The sequence below is a fragment of the Eucyclogobius newberryi genome, unplaced genomic scaffold (genome assembly GCF_026437365.1).
Source record: "Eucyclogobius newberryi isolate DKJ021-1_F unplaced genomic scaffold, fEucNew1.0.hap1 SCAF_19, whole genome shotgun sequence".
Classification (NCBI taxonomy): Eukaryota; Metazoa; Chordata; class Actinopteri; order Gobiiformes; family Gobiidae; genus Eucyclogobius; species Eucyclogobius newberryi.
In genome coordinates this window covers 5,648,707-5,664,098 of record NW_027315823.1, presented here as the reverse complement: position 1 = coordinate 5,664,098, position 15,392 = coordinate 5,648,707, and the positions used below count along the sequence as shown (strand labels likewise).

Sequence of the window (15,392 nt, the reverse complement as noted above, 5' to 3'; positions counted from 1 at the left end):
ATGTTGTTCCCTTTGCAACCAGCAGGTGGAGCCCAAAGGTCAGTTCCTAGCGTGGGAAAAGCTGGAGTGAAATCAAGTAATTTTTAAAAAGTAATTTCTCTAACTTTTTTCTAAGACGTGAGAGGCCAAAGTAGAGGTACTCAAGAGCATGTTTAAAGACTAATAACGATACAAATAAAGCATCATATTTGGCATTTAAATCGATCCTTTTTATTTGAATCGAGATAAATCAATTACAGGGAAAAGTGTTAGATTAATTTGCGCGTTCTGTTTTCCGCCGCTCTGGTCCAATCACCAGCTGAACCTACACAAGCTCCAAAACGGTGACTCACTCGGAGGCTCGAGCGGCCCGTTGCCATGGTGACAGACCTCCCCTGAGACGCAGCGGAGGGGAAATCAAAGAGGAGGAGGCTGTTTTTTCGCCGTTTTTGTTTGTTTGTTGTTGTTTTTTTCGGTTACGTGGAGAAAACGGTGGGTGGTCCGGGCGCGGCGACAAGAGACGTTATGTAAGCGGCGTTGTGGCGATGGTGGCGTGGCGCGCGGGGGGGGGGTTAATGGCCGTTTGTGTGTCGAACGCCGCGGGACGGAGCGCGATCGTTCCACCGCACGGACGTCACGGGGGCGGGGACAAAGCGGCGGGGGGCGGGACCACCATCCAGTTCTATTATAAGCACTTTTCTGTCAAATAATAGGCTCTTTAATGCATCTCTATGAAGTGCAGACGCATGTTCGATAAGTAAAACTATTAAAAAAGAGAAACAATAATCGAAATGATGTGTTATAGTCCCACAATAAATCGAATAAATAATACGTTTCATAATTACAGCGAGACCGTGAGGTTTTTGGTACATTTCAACTGTTATCAAGCACTTTTATGTCTTAATTCTTTGGAAAAAGACAGAAATGAGACGCAGCAAAGCTTGTCAAGGCATTTTAAAAGAAGTATCATATGTAACGTTTACAGTGTCAGGGTTTATTTCAGCGTTTTATCCATAACAATCAACCATAAATCGACAAAAAAAATTAACAAATGACTTTTAAATGAACTGCTACAGGTGAAAAGTCTTTACAGCTGCTAAAAGATTTATTTTTAAACATTTCAGGCTGAATAATCTGTCTGTTTGGATGTTTAAAACGCTTGGACAACTCATTTTACCAAAAAGAGTTACAATATTTAGCGATAGTTTAGGTTTATTCGTAAAAGAACGGCAGCATTAGTGAGAAAAAGTAAAGCTCTTGTGGTGTGTGCGGGGGCGATTTTTCCTGTTTTAAATAAATGCAGGACAAACATAAAGATGGTTTAATCCTGTACCGTGTTTTTACAGTTTAATATAACACAATTTAAAGCATCAGAATACAGTTTTCTCTCTGTATTTAAAGTATTCATCCCAACACTGTGCTCTAGTACGTGTCCAGCTTCATACAAACATACTTCCTGAACGATAAACCCAGCCCTAAACCAGCCATAAACCCAGCCATAAACCCAGCCATAAACCCAGCCCTAAACCAGCCCTAAACTCAGCCCTAAACCAGCCCTAAACTCAGCCCTAAACCCAGCCCTAAACCCAGCCCTAAACTCAGCCCTAAACCAGCCCTAAACTCAGCCCTAAACCCAGCCCTAAACCAGCCCTAAACTCAGCCCTAAACCCAGCCCTAAACCACCCCTAAACCAGCCCTAAACTAGCCCTAAACTCAGCCCTAAACTCAGCCCTAAAACCAGCCCTAAACCAGCCCTAAACCAGCCCTAAACCAGGTCTAAACCAGCCCTAAACCCAGCCCTAAACCAGCCCGAAACCCAGCCCTAAACCAGCCCTAAACCAGGTCTAAACCAGCCCTAAACCCACCCTAAACCAGGTCTAAACCAGCCCTAAACCCAGCTCTAAACCCGCCCTAAACCAGGTCTAAATCAGCCCTAAACCCGCCCTAAATCCAGGCCTAAACAAGTCCTAAACCCAGCCCTAAACTCAACCCTAAACCAGCCCTAAACCCAGCCCTAAACTCAGCTCTAAACCAGCCCTAAACCAGCCCTAAACCCAGCCCTAAACCAGGTCTAAACGAGCCCTAAACCCAGCCCTAAACAAGTCCTAAACCAGCCCTAAACCCAGCCCTAAACTCAGCCCTAAACCAGCCCTAAACCCAGCCCTAAACTCAGCTCTAAACCAGCCCTAAACCAGCCCTAAACCCAGCCCTAAACCAGGTCTAAACGAGCCCTAAACCAGCCCTAAACCCAGCCCTAAACCAGCCCTAAACTCAGCTCTAAACCAGCCCTAAACCAGCCCTAAACCAGCTCAAGGAACAAACAAACTTTCTGAGTGATAAAGGCAAGGCAAGGCAAGTTTATTTGTAGAGCACATTTCATACACAAGGCAATTCAAAGTGCTTCACAGCAGGAAAAATGCATTCAAATCACAAAGAAATTACAGAAACAGAAATACAATAAAATTAACTAAATTCCAACTGATTGTCTAAACTAATAAAATCACAAACAAAAGAGAAGAGTGCAAAGAAAAAATCCTTTCAGTCATATGCGCAGCTAAACAAAACTGTTTTTAGCTTAGATTTGAACATTGTCAGAGTAGAAGCCTGTCTCACATCTTCAGGAAGACTGTTCCAGATTTTAGCTGCATAAAACTGAAACGCAGATTCCCCATGTTTTGTCCTGACTCTGGGCACCAGCAGGAGGCCGGTCCCTGAGGTCCTCAGAGTCCGAGATGGTTCATATGGCACTAACATATCCAAGATGTACTTTGGTGCTAGGCCATGGAGAGACTTGTACACAAGCAGAGCTGCTTTAAAGTCTATTTTCTGAGCCACAGGGAGCCAGTGCAGAGACCTGAGAACAGGACTAATGTGATCATACTTCCTGGTTCTGGTCAGGACCCGAGCAGCAGCGTTCTGGATGTACTGCAGCTGTTTTACAACTCGTTTGGAGAGGCCAGTGAGCAGGCCGTTACAGTAGTCTAATCTACTGGAGACAAACGCATGGATAAGTCTCTCTAAATCTGGTTTAGACACCATATTTTTGATTTTGGCAATGTTTTTTAGATGGTAAAAAGCTGCTGATGTTATTGATTTGACGTGGCTATTAAAGTTCAAGTCTGAGTCCATTATTACCCCCAGATTTCTAATTTGGTTTGTAGGTTTTAGAGCGAGACTCTGGAGGTGACCGCTAACACTTTCTCTTTGTTTCTGTGGGCCAAAAACGATTATTTCAGTCTTGTCTGAGTTCAGCTGGAGAAAGTTGTTTTGCATCCACAAACTGATCTGTTGGATGCAGTGACAGAGTGAATCTACTGGTCCATATTCACCTGCCGATAGTGAAACATAGATCTGAGTGTCGTCTGCATCATTGTGATAGGACACATTTTCACTGCGTATCAACTGACCTAACGGCAGCATGTAGAGGTTGAACAGAAGGGGACCCAGGACTGACCCTTGGGGCACTCCACAGGTCAGGGTCATGTGGTCTGAGACACAGCTACCAATTTCAACAAAGTACTTCCTGTCTTCCAGATAGGACCTTAACCAGTTTAGGGCAGTGCCAGTGATGCCCACCCAGTCCTCTAGTCTCTGTAAGAGGATCCCATGATCGACAGTGTCAAAAGCAGCACTCAGATCTAACAGAATTAAGACTGAGGCTTTGCCCGTGTCAGTGTTCAGGCGGATGTCATTTGTCACCTTGACAAGAGCAGTCTCAGTGCTGTGATGAGGTCTAAAACCTGACTGAAAAACATCAAATGAGTTGTTTATTAAGAGGAAATCTGTGAGCTGTTGGTAAACAACCTTTTCAAGGACTTTGCCCAAAAATGGCAGATTAGAGATGGGCCGGTAATGACTCAGTACTGCGGCATCAAGACTGCTCTTCTTTAGGAGAGGCTTTATGACCGCAGTTTTCAAAGACATTGGGAATGTTCCAGATAGCGAAAGTGTTAACTATGTGAGTGAATGGTGCTAACAAACTGTTCAGCACAGACTTTAGAAATCTGGTGGGTAACACATCGAGGCAGCATGTAGATGAACTCAGACTGGTGATGATCTCATGGACAGTTTTGTCAGTTACTGGTGCAAAGTGAGTTAGCTCTAAGTGTCTTGGTGGTTTTAGGGTAATTTTTTGCATTGTGGGATTTGTAGCATTTTTAATGCCCTGAACTTTGTCATTAAAGAATAATGCAAACTCATTACACTTGGATGTGGAAATGAGTTCTAACGGCAGCTGAGCTGGAGGGTTTGTTAATCTGTTTACTGTGGCAAACAGGACACGCGAGTTGTTACTGCAGCTTCCAATTATTTCAGAAAAATATCTTTCCCTAGTTCTACATAAGATTAAGTTGTACATGTTTAGCTTCTCTTTGTAAATCTCTTTTTGAACCTGGAGCTTTGACTTGCGCCATTTCCGTTCGGCCCTGCGGCACTCCCTTTTCTGTGCCCTGACCGAATCATCATTTCTCCACGGCGCCTTCTGCTTATTTTTAACCATTTTAGCCTTTATAGGGGCGATGGTGTCCAGAACATTCAAAACACTAGATGTAACAGAGGTCAACAAATCATTTACATTAGAACATGAGACATTTTCAAAGTTTATCATTTCCATAAACAGTGCACCTGTGCCATCACTTATGTGTCTCCTCTGAACAACTGCAGGACCAACCGGAGGTTGGGGAGAAACAGACAGGTCAAAGAAGACACAGAAATGATCAGACAGAGCAACATCGATCACATTAACATTTGAAATATTTACCCCCTTTGTAATTATGAGATCTAGAGTGTGTCCTTTGCTGTGGGTGGGGCCTCTCACATGCTGAGTAAGACTGAAGGTTTCAAGGACAGCATCAAGCTCTTTAGCGTTTCTGTCACAAATATTATCAACATGCACATTGAAATCACCTGTAATGACCAAACCATCAAAGTCTGTGCGTACGACTGAAAGCATCTCAGTAAAATCATCAATAAAACTTTGGCAGTGCTGGGGAGGCTTGTATAAAACAATGAAGAGAATGGATGGAGACCGTTTTAGCTCCATTTTAAAGGATACATACTCAAATGATGAAAACACCCCAAAAGACAACCTGCGGGTAATTATTTCATCTCTAAAGACAGCACAGACTCCACCCCCTTTTTTGTTTTCTCGTGTTTCAGATTCAAACTTAAAGTTGGGTGGAGCAGATTCTATCAGAACTACATTTCCTGTGTTTTTGTCAAGCCATGTTTCAGTTAAAAACATAAAATCAAGATTATAAGAAGAAATAAAATTATTAATTAAGAGAGATTTGTTACATAAGGATCTGACATTTAGCACAGCAAGTTTCAGACTAGTTTCAGTGGGACTGGGCTTTATCTTTTCACAGGGAATATGAATCACATTTCTCAGATTGGGCCTGACTCGCATTTTGTTTTTCCATCTGTGTGATGATGTGACTACAGAAATAGCACTAGGGGGGGCTCTTTTTACATAGGGCCCCGGGTTGGTTTGATTTTTAATGTGACAATAAGTCCCGGCAACGCTGAGACCCAGTGCATCCTAGCTATGGGAGATACCAGGTAAAAGGCGAGGTTGGATGGGTGGTGGGGCTTTTGTAGCCAAGGAGAGTTTGGGACCAGGTGAGAGGCGAGGGGGGATGGGTGGTGGGGCTTTTGTTGGTGTAGTCGGCATAGCCCTTGCTATATTGGGCGTGAGTGGAGCCATCTTAATGCCTGATTTGATCAGACTTTCAAAATGGCTGGAAAGGCCCATGGGTGAGAGTGGAGATGAGAAGGAGAATGATGAATCTTTAGTGGGAGTAGATGTTGCAGGGGGAACCCAGGGCTGGTGTGAAGGCAGGGGCGATGACAGGGATGTTGTTGGGCTTGTCACAGATGGGTCCAAGGCCTTTGAAGATTGTTCCTTTGCTGGAGGCGGTGGAGGTGAATGTGGAGCAGCTGGAGCTGAATCCTTTGCTGGTGGTGGTGGAGCAGCTGCTGATGAATCCTTTGGTGGAGGCTGAGGTTGTGGTGCTTTTGATGTTGAAACATTGGCTCGGTCTCTGGCTGAGGGAGCAGGAATTCTTCTCTCATTCCTCTCTTCTCTAACTATCTGCTCAGGACCCTGTCCAGGCCCAGTCCAATGCCTCAGAGCGTGGAGCAGGTTCTCTGTCAGCACCCTCACTCCACCTCTGCATAGGTGGGGGCCATTTCTCTTAAACAGGTCCTCTCGTTTCCAGAATAGATAGAAGTTCTCAATGTAGTGTAGTCCTCTCGGGGAGCACTCTTTGGACAGCCATGTGTTCAGCTGAAGAAGCCGGCTAAACTTGTTTATCCTCCTGTCGATGTTTGGAAGAGGTCCACTTATGAAAGTTTTGATTTCCATTTTATCAAGCACGTCGAATAACTTCAAGAAGTCTTTTTTCAAAACTTCAGTCTGTTCCCGCCGCATGTCCACTGCACCCACGTGCACAATCAGCTGTTTAGCTCCTCCATGCTTAGCCATAATATTTGGAAGGAGTGACGTTATCTCAGAAACAGTGGCGCTTGGAAAAGAATGTGTGTTTATCTTTTCATGCGTCATGTGACTTATCGAGCCGTCCCCAACTAAAACAATCTTGACCTTGGCTCCTGGCACAGATCCTCCTCGCTGTATTTTGGCCACGTCATCTTTCCTTTTTTCATTTAATTTCATCTCTGAAAGTGGTAAAAATCTGTTGGTGAGCTGTATTTTAGGTGACTTCACGTTATCTTTGTATCGTTTAGGCTTTGCTCCAAGTTTGTTCCAAGAAACAGCCTGGTCTTTCTGGTTTTTAGACAGTTTTGGAAACGACACAGAGTCACTGCGGTTTAGGTTGAAAGTAGCAGTTTTTCTTGTAAAAAGTGTGCTCTTCTTACCGTCGGTTGACACAGGAATGGTATCGTGAAGAACTTTTTCAGATTCCAAAACAAATATCCGTGTTTTCAGCTCATTAATTTCTTGTTGATATTTCCGACAGCGTTCACAGTCTTTCTCACTTCTTCTCCCGGACATGTCGCTGGCGTCAGATATGTCGTTAAAACTGGAAAAATGTTCTTAAAATCCTTGGTTTACTTGAAAAAGTCTAAAGCAAAAATGGTTGGAAGACAAAAACTGATTAAAAAGCAAAATAAATAAGGAAAGCAGCGATAGCAAGCGGAGCGAGCAAAAAAGCGTGTGCACTCTTCGGAAGCAGGAAGAAAATAAATAAACTGTGACACGCCACACACAAACAGGAAGTATACATCTTCCACCTTTTCCTGGTTCCAAAACGTCGACCGAAACGCTACGAAACGAACTCTTCCAAACCTCGCGTGACTTTGACAGTTTGACGGACACAGCAGGTCAAAGGTCAAAGCGGGCGTGGCGCGTGCGGTCGCTCCACGGTCAGTACGTACCCTCTTCTGGTCATTGAGCAGCTTCTCGGGTTGGTTTTGGTCCAGCTGTGAGGCCAGTGAGCAGCAGCGCAGCCAGCGGTGGACAAACGAAAGGACAGTTAGAACACATGCAGAGGTTAACGACACCATGAGCCACGAGCGGGCGGAGCCATGAGCGGGCGGAGCCATGAGCGGGCGGAGCCATGAGCGGGTCAAGCCAAAGGTGTGGGCGGCGGTGAGGGCCGATCAGAGGGCGCGTGGCAGAGACAGAGGTGAGGGTTTGTGGTTTTTTACGACTCTCTCATTTTGACTGTATAAAATGACAGGAAGTGACATCACACCAGGGACAGGAAGTCACATCACACCAGGGACACTGATTCCAGTCAAAGTTTATGCAGAATTTACACAAAGAAACAACTTTTTTGACTATAAACATAAATTCAACAAACTAAAGGCACTCTCATATATTTTTATTCGTCAAATAAAATAAATAGTGACATTAGATGAGTTTTGGCCCGGTGTTTGCTGGGTAATTTCCTAGTGTGATGTCATCAATTACAAACAGGAAGTTAAATTACAAACCTAAAAAAATGATGATTCTGGGACAACTTTTTGTATAATTTCTAGAAACATTTTAATATATAAATCTTAACTGCGTTTTAGTTCAATCAGTCGCCCAATAGGCAAATAATAAATAAATTAATAAATTAAAAAGGAGTTAATTAAGTATAATCATTAAATACCTTTCCAGGGCTGTTGAGAAGAGTTTGTTTGAGTCAAAACGAGCTCTATTTTCTAAAGTTTTTTTGGCGCTCGGTGAAACAAAACAAATATCTGAACTATACCGTAGTTTCCGAGTATAAGTCGCACCGGCCAAAAAATGCATAATAGAGAAGAAAAAAACAGTAGTATGAGTATGAAATGCGGTTGCAAGTGTGAAAATAACAAATAATATCACATACAAGTCGCTCCGGAGTATAAGTATAAATATAAGTATAAGTCGCACCCCAGCCAAAACTATGAAAAGAGGTGCGACTTATAGTCCAGAAAATATGGTATTTCCTGGTCAAACTGTTGATTGACTGCCGTGTTGTTAGTGCGACTTGTCATTACAGTTATCTGTTATTTCAGATTGCCGGGTCAGAACTGGGTCATTGTGGGTCAGAACCGGGTCATTGTGGGCCAGAACCGGGTCATTGTGGGCCAGAACCGGGTCATTGTGGGTCAGAACCAGGTCATTGTGGGTCAGATTCAGATGGCGCGATGATTGAGTCAGATCCATCCTCCACTCGTCCCATGTTTACAGTTTAGTGTGTTTTTATTGGTCTACAAGTATCTGTGGGCGGTTACGGTCGTCCTCTGCATTTGACCCGTACTCCAATGGCGCTGGACCTCGATCTGGACTTGGTCAGGACAAACAGCTGGACAGTTTTTTTGCTTTTTGTGAACGTTCTTTGGGTTTGTCGCCAAAAATCTATGACATTGAGAAGAAAAATATGAAAAATATGAACTGAATATGACTCTGAGAAGTGTTTGTTGTTGTTTGTTTGTTGTGTTCCCGGGGCCAGAGGAGCCAGAGGAGCCAGAGTCGACAGAGACAGAGCTCCACATACTTTGGTTATGTAAAAAGCCTGACGGGAGCAGAGGAGGAGGAGGGCGTGTTACATAATGACCCAGAGAGGAACCAGGCCAGAGCCATCTGTGAGCGCAGGAGCCATCAGGAGCCGTGAGGGGCCGTGAGGAGCCGTCTGCTACAGCCTGAGGACCCTCTGGCGACGTGAAGGTGTTTCAGGTCAGAGTCTGAGAAGGTGTCCTAACCCATAATCTCATTAAAGGGTCTGTACACTCTCATTAAAGGGCCTGTACACTCTCATTAAAGGGCCTGTATACTCTCATTAAAGGGTCTGTACAGTCTCATTAAAGGGTCTGTATAATCTCATTAAAGGGTCTGTATAATCTCATTAAAGGGCCTGTACACTCTCATTAAAGGGTCTGTACACTCTCATTAAAGGGTCTGTATAATATCATTAAAGGGCCTGTACACTCTCATTAAAGGGTCTGTACACTCTCATTAAAGGGGTCTGTATAATCTCATTAAAGGCCTACATGCTCATTAAAGGGGTCTGTATAATCTCATTAAAGGCCTACATGCTCATTAAAGGGCCTGTACACGCTCATTAAAGGGTCGGTACACTTTCATTAAAGGGCCTGTACACTCTTATTAAAGGGCCCGTACACCCTCATTAAAGGGCCGGTACACTCTCATTAAAGGGGCCTGTACACTCTCATTAAAGGGCCTGTATACTCTCATTAAAGGGTCTGTACAGTCTCATTAAAGGGTCTGTATAATCTCATTAAAGGGTCTGTATAATCTCATTAAAGGGCCTGTACACTCTCATTAAAGGGTCTGTACACTCTCATTAAAGGGGTCTGTATAATCTCATTAAAGGCCTCTACATGCTCATTAAAGGGCCTGTACACGCTCATTAAAGGGCCGGTACACTTTCATTAAAGGGCCTGTACACTCTCATTAAAGGGCCTGTACACCCTCATTAAAGGGCCGGTACACTCTCATTAAAGGGGCCTGTACAACCTCATTAAAAGGTCCTGTACACTGTCATTAAAGGGCCTGTACACTCTCTTTAAAGGGCCTGTACACTCTCTTTAAAGGGCCTGTACACTCTCATTAAAGGGCCGGTACACTCTCATTAAAGGGCCTGTACACTCTCTTTAAATGGCCTGTACACTCTCATTAAAGGGCCGGTACACTCTCATTAAAGGGCCGGTACACTCTCATTAAAGGGCCTGTACACTTTCATTAAAGGGGCCTGTTCACCATCATTAAAGGGGCCTGTACAACCTCATTAAAGGTCCTGTAACTCTTAAAATGAACTAGTTCTGTTTTTTTTCACGTTTTAAGACTTTAAGAATGTCTAAATCTGTTCAGTTTAAACGATAACTATGCCATTTGGTCCAACCTCCATCACTCAGACCAAAACAGAAGTCCAAGTCCAAGTGCCAATATGTCAGTGTGTTGTTTGCAACTACTCCCCCCGCAGGCGTAGAACCTGGGAGGTGGGCTCCGTAGACCCTGGAAGGTGGGCTCCATAGACCCTGGGAGGTGGGCTCCATAGACCCTGGGAGGTGGGCTCCGTAGATCCTGGAAGGTGGGCTCTATAGATCCTGGAAGGTGGGCTCCGTAGACCCTGGGAGGTGGGCTCCGTAGACCCTGGGAGGTGGGCTCCATAGACCCTGGGAGGTGGGCTCCGTAGACTCTGGGAGGTGGGCTCAGTAGAACATGGGAGGTGGGCACCATAGACCCTGGGAGGTGGGCTCAGTAGAACCTGGGAGGTGGGCTCAGTAGAACATGGGAGGTGGGCTCAGTAGAACCTGGGAGGTGGGCTCAGTAGACCCTGGGAGGTGGGCTCAGTAGAACCTGGGAGGTGGGCTCCGTAGACCCTGGGAGGTGGGCTCAGTAGACCCTGGGAGGTGGGCTCAGTAGAACCTGGGAGGTGGGCTCAGTAGAACCTGGGAGGTGGGCTCCGCGGCTGCTAAACTCACACGTAAACAAGCCCAGATGTGCAGAGCGTTTAGAGTTCACGTGGACCGAAGCCAAAAGAAACCAGAGCAAAACATTTACAGTTCCTCTAACATGAGGTCTTATGTAACGGGAGCGCACGGGGCCTTTACGTAACCCAGGCTGTCGAGTCGAGGGGCGGGGCTTCAGGACCACGCCTGTCATTCAGTTGTGTGTGTGTGTGTGTGTGTCTGTGTAACTACAGTATGTGTGTGTGTAACTACAGTATGTGTTTGTGTAACTACAGTGTGTGTGTGTGTAACTACAGTATGTGTGTGTAACTACAGTGTGTGTGTGTGTGTGTAACTAAAGTGTGTGTGTGTGTGTGTGTGTGTAACTACAGTATGTGTGTGTGTGTGTGTGTGTGTAACTACAGTATGTGTGTGTGTGTGTGTGTAACTACAGTATGTGTGTGTGTGTGTGTGTAACTACAGTATGTGTGTGTGTGTGTGTGTGTGTGTAACTACAGTATGTGTGTGTAACTACAGTATGTGTGTGTGTAACTACAGTATGTGTGTGTAACTACAGTGTGTGTGTGTGTGTGTGTGTGTGTGTGTGTGTAACTAAAGTGTGTGTGTGTGTGTGTAACTACAGTATGTGTGTGTGTAACTACAGTATGTGTGTGTGTGTGTGTGTAACTAAAGTGTGTGTGTGTGTGTGTGTAACTACAGTATGTGTGTGTAACTACAGTGTGTGTGTGTGTGTGTGTGTGTAACTAAAGTGTGTGTGTGTGTGTGTGTGTAACTACAGTATGTGTGTGTGTAACTACAGTATGTGTGTGTGTGTGTGTGTGTAACTAAAGTGTGTGTGTGTGTGTGTGTAACTACAGTATGTGTGTGTGTAACTACAGTGTGTGTGTGTGTGTGTGTGTGTGTAACTAAAGTGTGTGTGTGTGTGTGTGTGTAACTACAGTATGTGTGTGTGTAACTACAGTATGTGTGTGTAACTACAGTGTGTGTGTGTGTGTGTGTGTGTGTAACTAAAGTGTGTGTGTGTGTGTGTGTGTGTGTAACTACAGTATGTGTGTAACTACAGTGTGTGTGTGTGACTACAGTATGTGTGTGTGTAACTACAGTATGTGTGTGTAACTACAGTGTGTGTGTGTGTGTGTGTGTGTAACTAAAGTGTGTGTGTGTGTGTAACTACAGTATGTGTGTGTGTAACTACAGTGTGTGTGTGTGTGACTACAGTATGTGTGTGTGTAACTACAGTGTGTGTGTGTGTGTGTGTGTGTGTGTGTGTGTGTGTGTGTAACTACAGTAAACATTGTAGTCGTGAGAGAAAAGGCAGATTAAACTGTGCCAAAAGTCCACACAACTCACGCCACGCTGTAAAAACAGACTAATAAAACGACAAAAATAACCCTGGTGTACATGTTGTGTGTACATGTTGTATGTACATATTGTGTGTACATATTGTGTGTACTGCATTGCATTATTCCACTGCAGTTTTTTTTGGTCATTAAATAATAAAGGAGTTTGGGTGAAGATAGTTCTGTCCTAAATTCACCCCTTTAGTAGTTTAATGATGCAGTCCAAAGAGCGTCCTGCTTTATTTTGAAGTTCCAAAGAGCGTCCTGCTTTATTTTGAAGTTTCAATGATACTGTTGACACATTTGATCGTGTATGTTATTTTTTACACGTCCAAACCTTTGCTGGTATGAAACTGACTCAAGCCGTTCTTTTTATTCTCATTTTAGCCTTTTTTTTTCTTGTGGACTTTTTACTACCTGCTACTAACTAATCATTTATACTTTCTTATTTTGAAGGATTTCTTTCAACCCGTAAGTCGACTATGCGCTTCACGCTAATACGTTCTAATGTCAAGGCGGTTTGCTGGTAAAATAACCACCAGAGGGCGCTCAAAGTCAGTCAGAGAATGGAAAAACAAACATGGAGGCGCCACAGTCAGCTTTAGCTCACATTTGTGCCGCTGTGCTCACTACTGCCCCCGGTGGACATCCCATGCACAGCGACGAGCCGCAAGCAAACAAACGACGCAGAGCAGAAGCCTCTCGAACCGGTTACTCGAGCAGAACTTTCTCCAAATACTTTTTAACTGTCAAGTAACTTCTTGCGCCGCTTATTTGTACTTGTACTTGCGTATTCGTATTTTGAAGTAACAGTACTGCACCAATTTTACTGCGTCACTGGAATCAAACGGCCTTCAACTCATATGCAACGTTTTTTTTTGCAATATTGAATCTGACATGAAACAGCAGCAGCAGCAGCAGCAGTAGTATCAGTAGTATTAGCAGTATTAGTAGTATTAGCAGTATTAGTAGTATCCGTGTGGGTAAACAAGCCGCTCCGCTACACCTCGTCTTCTTTGTTCGCGTTCTTTTTCTTGCCGCCGACCGTGAAGGTCACACATCAGGCTGGGGCCGGTTTCAGGGCGGCGTGTTATGTAAGGCAGCCGGATTTGGAAAAGGTCCAGGAATCGTGCGGGAAAGTAGGACGCACACACACACACACACACACACACAGGGAGACGAGCATTCAAACAGACACAGTGCCCTCTACAGGCGCCTGAGGAAACTGCAAGGGAAACACCCGCCGTCAAAACACACAAAGAAAATGAAAGTAAGAGCGATTTGACTTCAAAACTGAGTCAAAAAATGATGATCAATAATTATGGATTTTCCTGATTATTGTTGTTGTCACACCTGTAAAACTAGACGTACACATAAAACATCACCTTCTATTCGTGTTTGTTACTTTTTATTCACCCTTGTAGCCGCTTTTTGACATGATTTGAGTTATACAATACCTATATTTTGCTGTCTAGAGTTAAAAAAACACACACAATTAACTAAAGATTCATAATAAATGGAATATACGCGTGTGGTCACCTCTGTCTCTGCTCACGTCTTTACGTAACCCACGGCGACGCAACACAAAAAACATGGACAGACAAGGAGCCAGAGCCTGGACAAAAGCACCACAGACGTTATAAACCTACACGAGAGGAGGAAGTAACAAGAAACTGCTGGCGAAACCTACAAATGCAAAAGGTTTTTGTATAAGAGTAGATCCTGTAAATACTTTGCAGCTTTTTGGCGGTAGAAAAAGTGTTGTTACGAGCAACAGGAAGAGGAAAATAGCAAAATAAAGTATATTTGATGGAGGAGTTGGCCTAACTTTCGAGGCGGTCGAGGTTTTCTTTCTGTGAATGCGTCATTGATCGAAACAATACTGGAAACGCGTGTGATTTGGCTGTTAACGATTATTGTGATCATTTAACACGTTACATTTTGACATAATAGTTTCAGTTTGAGCATATTGAAACTACAACGTGCACATCAGTTTAGTCAGACTGTCAAAACAAAAGCTAAATATTGAATAAATTGAGGTTAAATTAAGACTTATTTAGAACTTTTGGAAAAAATAATCAATAATATCGTAAAAAAAACAACACATTTTCGTTACAAAACAGAACGTTTCTGTCAGTTTGTTGTAAATACTTTTGACATTTTACCGTTGTTTTAAGAACGACGTTGCAGATTCCTTATCAATGTAGGTTTTATTGATTTTTTTAACGCAATGACGGACGGAAAATAACTGCATAACGCCAAATTTGAATGTGAAATAGTCAATTATATGTTTTGGGTTTTTTAATCGAGAAATTCACAGCTTAAATTTTGTCAAAAACGACATGCGATTTGGAGAGTTTTGATTTTGGAGTCAGAAATTGTGCTATTTTCAGTGTTAAAAAGAACTTATTTTAAGCCCTTCTTGTTTATGTTCATGAAATCAAGCCTGAAAAAACATTTAGATTTTATTTTTTGAAAAGAAAATCAAAAATCGAGACGGAATCCCATTTTTTCCCCCACGTCGCCCTGCGCCAACGTCAGCTACGTGGTTAGCAATGTGGCGCTTGCTAACTCCACCTCATCACGTTCTCCCTCCGTCTTTGTTACTTCCGCCTCTCGGCACTCCGGCGCCCCCTGCAGGACGCGCACACACAAAGCGACAGACACACAGGCGAGAGGCGGGAAAAACACCGGGAAATGAAATCGAATGAAAGGTGAAGAATGAACAACCTTTGGCAAATCCATCTCATCATCAAAGGCCCTGAGCTGCAACAGAGAACAGTGTGAGTGTCACAGGAGGGTTGAGTCGGGTCTGCGGAAAGGCCGAGGCGCGGGAAACAAAACTACAGACAAACACACAGTTATCGCACACGTGAAAACATCCGACACTGGCGCTAAGAATGAGCCGAGCGCTTTCAAAATAAAGCTGAGGTGGTGTTTGTGTTTCTGGTGCTGGTCTCTATGGAAACTGCATTGCTTTGCCCGGGATGTTCCACAGGACGGCATTAAACGTACATATTTATAGTCTGATTTATTTATGCGTGTTTGTCCAGTTTACTCTGTTGTTCTTTTACTCGGTTCTGTTTTATTGATTATATTTCGAAACGGTTTTGTAAGTAAAGCGCGCACGGTCAAGTTACAGGTCAGATC

At 43.8% G+C, this 15,392-nt stretch overlaps 1 protein-coding gene across 1 annotated transcript in view; it reads right to left on the bottom strand.

Moving 5' to 3' along the window:
• Positions 1 to 15,392, bottom strand: part of itpr1a (inositol 1,4,5-trisphosphate receptor, type 1a) — a 201,634-nt gene that overhangs the window by 108,017 nt on the left and 78,225 nt on the right. Inside the window, exons 39-40 of the mRNA XM_072451506.1 lie at positions 14,973 to 15,008; positions 7,375 to 7,419 (exon numbers count right to left, since the gene is read on the bottom strand). Of these exons, the coding sequence (XP_072307607.1) occupies positions 7,375 to 7,419; positions 14,973 to 15,008 (81 nt within the window). The remainder of the gene's footprint in view (positions 1 to 7,374; positions 7,420 to 14,972; positions 15,009 to 15,392) is intronic.